Source organism: Arachis ipaensis, chromosome B2 (genome assembly GCF_059453495.1).
Source record: "Arachis ipaensis isolate K30076 ecotype BB chromosome B2, ASM5945349v1, whole genome shotgun sequence".
Taxonomy (NCBI): domain Eukaryota; kingdom Viridiplantae; phylum Streptophyta; class Magnoliopsida; order Fabales; family Fabaceae; genus Arachis; species Arachis ipaensis.
In genome coordinates, this window is record NC_142437.1 from 16,871,831 (window position 1) to 16,881,447 (window position 9,617).

The following is a 9,617-nucleotide window of genomic DNA, read 5'->3' on the forward strand; positions in this document are numbered from 1 at the left end:
TGCCTCGCCGCCGCGTCAACGCATCCTACCGTCGCCGCCGTTGCTAGCCGAAGGGAGAAGAAGGATCTGTTCGCGCCGTCACCACGTGGTTGCTGAGCCGTGTCGTCGCTGCCATTGCCAACTGGTCCTTGGAGCTTGAGCCGCGCCTCTGTCACCGAACCAGAGGAGCTCATCCTTGCTGAGTCGCCGCCATCTTGCCTCTGCCGGCGAGCACGAAGAGAGAGGGAGATGGGAGTTTGCACAGCAGAGAGAGGCAGAGCGCGACAGGGCAGACCATCACCGCCTGGGTCGTCGTCTAAGCCCATCATCGCCAGTCGCGTCGTCGCCGTCTCTGCCCAGCGCCGCCGCAGATGATGGGTCGCCGGGAACCGCCACTGAAGCCGTGTGGTCGTCATCCTTGCCAACAGCGAGAGAGGAGCAAGATGAATCCTTTTGTCTCCGTTGTTCTGGTCCGTTGAGAAAGGGAAGATGCTGCCTTTTTACTTCACGCGTCGCCAACGAGCACAAAGAAGAGGAGCTGTGTCCGCGTCAGTGCCGTTTAAGGGGCTGTGCTTGGCCGCCGTTGTACCGCCCTGCTTCACCATGGTTGAGCTCTGTCACTCCCCGCTCTTTGGGCTTGTGATGTTGCGGTAATCACTATAGGAAGAGGAGCAGGCTGAGTCACCGTGATTTGGGCTGCCGGGAGTGATTATGTGACTTTCGGGATCACCGCCGGAGCTCCAGGCTGAGCTTCTGCCACTTGAGACCCTGCTGCCACCGTGTTCCACCGCCGTTACCGTCACCGGTGTTTTTGCTCGCGATTGTCACTTGGGGTTACTGACGGAGCCACTGCCGGGTTGGTAGGGAGATGTGGCTGCTTCGTTTTGTTATTTTAGAGTTAGAATCCGGTTTGCTTATGCCGCTTGTAGCTGTTTCTATTTTTGAGAGAGCAAGCCGAGCCGGGTTCTGATTGCCGGTGATTTCGGGCAGAGCGAAAAGAGTTCAGTTGACACGCTTGGGTTAAGTTTTGCTTGCCGAGGTAGGGGCGCTTTCCAAAAACTATGTTTTAAGTATTAGAATTATTACATATGGATACTGTTGTGAGATATTGTGTATTTGGTGATTGCATCTGCCTTATGTGTTATTTGATTGACTCGACTGGTTATGGATGTTGGTTTGGTTGAATTGTTGTGCGGCTTTGTGAAATGTAATGTTTTGAAGTGATTCTTTAAATATTTGAAATCTGAGTTTAATCCGTTGAGGATTGATTTGATTTGAGTCAATTATTTGATGATGTGAAAAGTCGAATGCACTTTTGAATTCAGCCTGGTTTACTTTAATTGACTTGATCTTGGACAAATGATTTGTTACTGAACCGTTTCTTTAAAGCTTTGAAAATGAGTTAAATCGGTTGATATTGAGTTGATTTTGAAATGGTTTTCTTGAGATATGCCACTGAGGCGACTGTTGGATTTAGCTTGCTTTGAATTGATTTCTGGTTTTGAACTGTTGAAAAGGAATGAGAAACGGTTTAGTTGGGACCCGAACTGGGTGGCAAAAGTCCAAGTTTTAGGGGAGGTGCTGCCGAATTTTCTACAAAATCCTAGTCTTGTTTGAAAAGTTATTTAAAAATGATTGGATTTGAGAAGTTGTATTATTTGATTTATTAAGAGAATAATTATATTTTCAAGCTTAATTTATTTAGTGAACTTTATGCCTTGAGTTTGACTTATTTAGAACTGAACTATTTTTACCGTTTGAATCACTGAAGGAAAGAATGATGCTCTAATATTGATTTCAATATAAAAATGAGATTTTAGTGATTTCAAAGGAATCTAGACTTTTGATTGAGTAATTAAGTTTGAGGCATTTTGGAAGAGTTAGAAAAATGGGTTTCAAAAAGAAACCTGAAAGTGGTTTGATTCAAATGAACCGGTTCTTTTTCAAATGAGTTGATTTTTGGACCGGGTTGGAACTTGTGATTTTGTATGGTCGGTTTCATAATAAATTCAATTTTTATTTACTTGAACCGAGAATCCATGATTTTAAGAGTTTCAATGAATTTTAAGGAATTGATATAGGTTGACCTTCCCTAAAGACTTGGGACTCTGCCGAGAAACTTTGTTATAAAATCCCATTGTTGGATGGATGATTTTGAATGTTTCAAAATGAATCTTTAACTTTCCATGGTTTTGGAAGTTTTGGAAAGAGAATGCCGAGAGCGGCTTTGTTTTAAAAAGGAAACTCTCTTTGAGTAAAAGTGGCTTATGAGCCTGAGATGATTTGAGAAATGAGATCTTTAAAGCCAAGGCTGAAAAGAGTTGAAACTTGATTTCAAAGTGAAATGATTTGGGAAAAAGTGATTGATGGCTTAAATGCCGATTTTATGAATTGATGATGTTGAATGTGGAAGTGCTGTTTTGTTGTGAGCCGGAATGGCTGTGTATGATTATAAATATTGGCTGGTTCTGGACTGAACTGTGAGTCGGATGGCTGAGATGGATGTTGATCTATGGATGAGATTGAATGCATGTATATGCTGAATCATTGATAAATGTGAATGTTGCACTTCCATTATCGGAGATAAGAGTTTCCCTGGGAGAAAGCAGTGGCTAGCCACCACGTGCTCCAGGTAGAGACTCGAAGCTCTTTTGACCCTATGTCGTCAGGGTGGCCGGGCACTGTGAAATTTCCGGACGAGCTCACCCCCATAAATATTCACCAGTGAGGGTGATGGATATGGATCATGATTATGATCAAGTTTATATTGAGTATAACTCGAGTTGGGGAGACACGACAGAGGGACAGTCCAATGGTTAGCTGCCAGGACTTGTCGGGTTGGCTCTATAACCGACAGATGATATCATCAGCCACTAGGGACAGGCATGCATCATATGCATCTATGTGACATTGTTTGGGTGTGCATATTGTACTTGGTTTGCCTATGTGATTAACTGCTAATTGTTCTACTTGCTGTAACTGTCTGTTTGTGCTTGAACTTCCTATTTATGTTTGCAACTGGGACTCTGTTGGATTGTGGCGATTGGTTGATGGTTTGATTGTTTGGGCCTAGGGCCGTGGTTGGAATGAGATGAACCGATGGTTGATTTCGGTTTTGTGTTTTTGGTTTGGAATAGAATATGAAAGGCTATTTTGGTTCCGCATAGATAAATCGTTTTGAAAGGCTTTTGAGTTTTTGAGAATTGAACGTTTCTTCTTTCAGAAAAGATTTTCAGACTTTACTTTTATTGAAAACTGTTGTTTTTGAAAAGAGGCATAAGACGGTTATTAATCACTGGTACGGTTTATCTTCATGTATCCTATTATAGTAATTCTCAAAAACCCTCTACTGAGAACCCTTTCGAGGATGATGTTCTCACCCCCCTATATTTTTCCCCTTTCAGGATATGGGCGTAGAAGTTACGAAGAGCTTATTTAATTGTTGTTGTGATGCTCTGTATTGCTTTAGTTATGGTTTATCGTACCCTCGCCTTTATCTTGATATAATCTGTAAGACGGATAGGAATTGTATTGGATTATGTTTGTAATATTACTTATATATATGTATGTATATATATGGATGTACCCTTTATGAGTTTTTGTAAGTTGTATGGTATCTATGGTAGTACGTTATCGAACGAAAGTAATTTTTGGGAACGGTATTGCGGTTTAAAGTTTTAAACAGGCTCATATTTTAGTATTAAATAGTATAAGTGTCGTCGTAATGTCCGAGCTATCAGAGTTGTGCAGCCAGAAGTGTGAGCTTTGGTAGTTAGGGTATTATATTTTGCTCATTTGTCTTTTTCAATTTTCAGATGTTTGCACTATAGAGTTTCAAAAGAGAGGACTTCCGCATGCACATATCCTTTTATTCATGAGTAACAAGTTCAAGCCACGAACACCAGATGATATAGACAAACATATAACAGCTGAGGTTCCTGATGAAAATGAAAGGTCAAATCTATATGGAGCTGTTTAAAATTACATGGTACATGGTTCATGTGGTCCATACAACAAGAATTCACCTTGCATGAAGAATGGATCCTGTTCAAAGTTCTATCCCAAAGAATTTAGACAGCGAACACTCATTGATGAAGCCGGATTTCCTAAATATAGGCATACTGATAACGGTCAAACAGTGAAGAAAAGGGAATGTGTACTAGACAATAAGTTGATTGTTCCGTATAATCCAGAATTGTTGCTCAAGTTCGGGTGCCACATAAATGTAGAATATACATGCCAAACAAGTTCTATTAAGTATCTGTTTAAGTATATACACAAGGGTAATGACCGCGTAACAGCTACTCTATACAACGCTGGTGATCCATCAGAAGCCACACAAGTTGTTGATAAAATTAGGAATTACTACGGTTGTAGGTACATTTCGGCATGTGAGGCAGTCTGACGTTTATTTGGATACGAAATCCAAGAGAAAGAACCATTGTGATTAAACTTCCATTCCATTTGGAGGATGAGCAACCTGTGGTTTATGGTGAAACTTCTAATGTGAATGATATCATTAAAAGAGCAATATCTCATAAGTCTAATGTTTTGGGATGGATGGCGGCGAACATGTCATATCCCTATGCTCAAAGTCTGACCTATGCTGAGTTTTCAACCAAGTTTGTTTGGAAGGATGATGCTTCAAAGTGGTTTCCTCGAAAGCAAGCTTCGCAATTGGAAGGTTGACTCATGTACCTGCAGGTAATGACGAGTTTATATTCAATTTTGATCTAATTTATCTGATGATTTAAATTTAAAATCTTAACAGCATGTACCCCACGTCCATTTTATTCGATTTATCTACACTATAAAATAAATGTTCAAATAACTTTCAGTAGTTATAATCTGTAGATTATACAATTTTAGAATTGTTATATATTTTTTAGAAAAATTAATCTTATGCAGATGTGTAGCTACATAATAATTGAAGTCGCGTAGCATAATCCATTTAACAACTTAAAAGTGGGGTTTTAACCAAGTTTTTTGCAGCAAATAACGAAGAATATTACCAACAACTTTTCTTGAATACTCAAAGAGGATGTATGAGTTTTCGAGATATAAGAACAGTAGGAGGAACAATTTATGCTACGTATAGAGATGCATGCTTCGCCCTTGGACTCTTGCAAGATGACAGAGAATTCATGGATGCAATTAAGGACGCAAGCTCGTGGGCTTCAGGATCATATGTTAGGAGGTTATTTGTTATTTTATTAACATCCAACAATATCTTAAGACCAGAACATGTCTGGGATAGATGTTGGCATGAACTCTCAGATGATATTTTGTATCGACAGAGAGCCGTGATGAACATGAGGGGTGAGTTTTTATTAATTGCAATTATAAAAGTTTTTCATTATTGATCATTTTTAGTTTGATTGAATTTTTACAGTATCATATAATATGCAGAGTTAACCATGTCAGATGATGAGATTAAGCAGTTGTGCTTAATAGATATAGACAAGATCTTACATTCCTATGGTAAAACCTTAAAAGACTATCCTCTTATGCCTTTAGCAACTGAAGTTGATAATTCTTTGTTAACCGAAAGGATTATCAGGGAAGAGCTAAACTTTAACAGGGATGATTTAAAGAAAAATACCTCAGACATGTTAGCCATTGCAACACTTGAGCAGAAATATGCATTCGATAAAATTGTTAAAGCTGTGTATTGTGATGAAGGGAGTTTTTTCTTTGTGTATGGTCATGGGGATACTGGAAAAATATTTCTCTGGAATTTTGTGTCTGCTGAGATTCGCTCAAGGGGTGATATTGTTTTAAACGTTGCTTCGAGTGGTATTGCATCTTTACTTCTTCCCAATGGAAGAAAGGCACACTCAAGATTCAAAATACTGCTGAACATAACTGAGGATTCTGTAGTAACATCAAACCTGGTTCCTCTCAAGCAATGTTGCTGTTGAAAGCCAAACTTATAATTTGGGATGAGGCTCCAATGGTTAGTAGATACTGCTATGAAGCGCTTGATAAATAATTGAGTGATATCATGAGGTTTTGTCCAATATATAACAAAGATTTGTCCTTTGGAGGAAAAGTAGTTGTACTAGGTGGAGACTTTAAACACATTCTTCCTGTCATTTCACGAGGATCGAGACAAGATATCGTTCATTCAACCATGAATTCGTCTTACCTTTGGAAGTTTTGTTAGGTACTCAAACTAACAAAAAACATGAGACTCTCTGTAGGGACAACTGCTTCAGACCAAGATGAAATAGAGTAATTTGGTGAGTGGTTATTGAAAGTTAGTGATGGTCTAATAGGTGACAATATGGATGGTGAATCTGAGATATGTCTTCTACGAGATATGTTATTCCTTCTTCGGATCAGGCATTTGATGAGTTTGTTCATTTTTCTTATCCAAATATTTTGGATAACATCTCCTCAAAGGATTTTTTAAAGCAAGAACTATATTGGCTCCCACACTGGACATCGTTGAAGAGGTCAACAACCATCTGATGGCTATCATTCCTGGAGGAAAAAAATTATATCTTAGTTCGAATTCGATTTGTATGGATGAAGGAAATATGGAGAGTTAACTAGATCTCTATGGTTCTGAATTATTGAATAGCATAAATTGCTCTGGTTTGCCTCCACATAAATTAATACTCAATGTTGGTGTTCCGGTGATGTTACTAAGAAATATTGACCAATCCAGTGGTCTTTGTAATGATACAAGGCTACAAGTTAGGAAGCCTGGAAATCATGTCATAGAATGTGAAGTCTTAACGGGTAACAATGTTGGTCATATTGCTTTAATTCCAAGAATGAATAATGTACCAACAAATGAAACCGTCCTAGTTAGATTCCAATAAAGACAGTTTTTCATAATAGTATCATTTGCCATGACAATTAATAAGTCTCAGAGACAAACTTTATCTCATGTTGGATTGTACTTACCTAAACCAGTTTTTACACACGGCCAACTATATGTGGCACTTTCAAGAGTTAAGAGTAAGAAAGATTTAAAATTTTTACTTATGAATCACGTAGGAATGTTTGCAAATTCAACTATCAATGTTGTTTATAGAAAAATCTTTGAAAAAATAGGATTCTAATGTAAATATTTTAATTTTATTTTAAATTCTGTGTCAGTGTATAATTATTTAACCTTAAAAAAGTGTAAAATAATTATTACTCATTTTTTTAAAGTTAAACTTTGATTTTTATAATAATTTTATAAATTTCTTAAATTAATAATTATTTTATGTTTTCTTTAAAATATCTAAGCATATAAATCTTTTTTTTTTTACTTTTATAAATTTTTTCGTGCTAAGTACGGGTTCATACACTAGTACATTTTAAAAATCGGATGTTATTTTATATTTGAATGTAAACTTCTATTTGAAGGATTACCATGTGTTCATAACATGCAGCGGAAAAAAAGAAAGTAATCCTAAAGATCTATTTTGTGCTTAAACTTTATTCCAATATATATATATATATATATATACAAGATCTAAATACCTGTGTACGCTAGTAAAAAATCACTTTCTCCGTCGATGGTACGAAGGCGCTATGCGTATCCACACCGAGACCAATCTTTGCTATCAACTCTTTGCCCAATGGATATCTGATCTAAATTGAGAACCTCTTTGCAACTTTTTGCACATCATAAAATTCTTCTCCAAGAATTAGGCTCACATACATTTATGTGTGTAGAGGTAAAGGAATAAAACTTTTGTTATTCTCGTCACTTTCCTATACTCTTGACGTACATATATATAGTATGAGATTTGTTATTGATTTTAAATTTGAATCTCAATTCAAATTTAAATCATATCTTGAAATTCTAAATCTGAATCCTTTAAATTTATGAATCATATCATAACTCAATTTGAAAACAAAATCAGTTAGGATCTCATCCAAATTTAGAAATAGAATAACTAATTATTCTCAAATCTCATTTAATATTTTCAATTATCATACTATTATTATATTCTTGGTGCTAGCAAATAATATAATAATATTCCATTTGAATTAATATAATTATTTATTTGATCAAATCAAAATAATAATTAAATAATTCTATAGCAAAGATTAGAACACTCGTTAGTGTGTGACCCCATAGGTTCAATACTAAGCGGGTAGTAAATTAGTCATACTAAATTTACTAATCAAGGTTGGCGTCTAGCAACACTCCTCAACGACTCGATAGTATGAAGTAATATATTTTTACTAAGAACCTTAGAAGAACAAAGTATAATTCCTTCCATCTTTCTAACTCTTGGTTAACCCTTAGAGTATGATTTAATTATCAAACTCTAACTTTTACCATTATCATAATGAACTGTGAATGACTTAAGAAACTAATTTCTTCATTCATTCAATCCCCTTGGCCAAGGTTTTATTCATCTCCGTCATTATAATTATAGAGCTCAAACTCTTTACCGAGAGTTGACGAATTCCTTATTGACTAATCATTAATTCTACAAGTATTTAAATCATACCCAATAGCCATTCAACTAGCACCCTAGGGTATTAGGTGTCTGGAATCAAAGTATAATAAATACATTGTTAATTACTATGACAGTCGCAGGTCAAAGGAAACTCTATTACTGTGTTCATTTTGAGAATATCCTATTGACAAATATGCGGTAATTATAACCATTATGAATTCTCAAAGTGAGTAAGTTCAATGATCATATCTCTACATGCACCATCTATATATATAATTTAATAAATGAGATCTATTAATCTTCATCTAATGAAGACCATTATATATATATATATATATATATATATATATATATATATATATATTGATCTTTTCGGATTATTAATGTCCTTTTTAATAATCCTATGATCAAGAACAATTTAGATTAAATTATGAAAGATTTATCTCTCAATATTATGATCACTATCACAATGATAAATCACTAAATTTAATCAAGGATCTTATTATATTAACATTTTAATATAATAACAATAATAAATTATTTAACACATGATTGATTGGATTGTGGTCATACTCCTTATTTCCAACACTATTATCTATTAATATCTATTAGAAGAAGATCCACGCAATCTACGGATTGAAAATTTCTGTTTCCTGTTTTAATTTTCTTTTATTCAGTTCTTTAAATTGTCACTTTTTATATTAATAAAAATATTTTTATTGTTTAATTTTTTAATTAAAAATAAAAGATTTATTTACTCTATTACTATTTAAAATACATAAGTATTTTTTCTTAATTTTTTATAATTTGCATAATTTTTTTTCAATTAGGGTCATTCATTCTTTTTATTCTTACTTTTCAAAATATTCACTTTAAATGTTAGTGTACTATTTGATAAGCACTTTTAAAATTGCTTAAAAGAATTCTGTCTCGCGATACATTGTATCTTATTCAACTTCATAAATTATATGACAATAAATATAATTTAAAAATATAAATAACACAATTCAAAAGATAAACATAAATAAGAACATTAACTAATATAATTTATGTATATAAAAAAATTCTTTAATTTATCGTGTTAAAATAATTTATTTCTTAGATAAAAAATTTATTTTACAAAAATTTAAGTTGTCATTTTTCAATGCTAATAGGGGTCTATGAAAAAGAGAAGACCGAATACATAAAAAGATGAAGAACTTAAGGATTTGAAAAAACTACTAT

The 9,617-nt window shown here is 34.9% G+C and overlaps 1 protein-coding gene across 1 annotated transcript; it reads left to right on the forward strand.

Moving 5' to 3' along the window:
* Positions 1 to 3,964: 3,964 nt before the first annotated feature.
* LOC107626977 (uncharacterized) lies at positions 3,965 to 6,809 on the forward strand. The gene is made up of 5 exons (XM_016329859.1): positions 3,965 to 4,366; positions 4,450 to 4,663; positions 5,389 to 5,873; positions 6,325 to 6,437; positions 6,566 to 6,809. The coding sequence occupies exons 1-5, from the start codon at positions 3,965 to 3,967 to the stop codon at positions 6,807 to 6,809; spliced, it is 1,458 nt and encodes a 485-aa protein (XP_016185345.1).
* Positions 6,810 to 9,617: the final 2,808 nt, after the last annotated feature.

What these genes read in the sequence shown, in the direction of transcription:
- LOC107626977 (XM_016329859.1), top strand. Translation starts at nt 3,965, where the DNA reads ATGGTACATGGTTCATGTGGTCCATACAACAAGAATTCACCTTGCATG. An exon ending in GCAAGCTTCGCAATTGGAAG is followed by an intron (nt 4,664 to 5,388) that starts GTTGACTCATGT and finishes TATAATATGCAG; the next exon opens with AGTTAACCATGTCAGATGAT. An exon ending in CACTGGACATCGTTGAAGAG is followed by an intron (nt 6,438 to 6,565) that starts GTCAACAACCAT and finishes ATTATTGAATAG; the next exon opens with CATAAATTGCTCTGGTTTGC.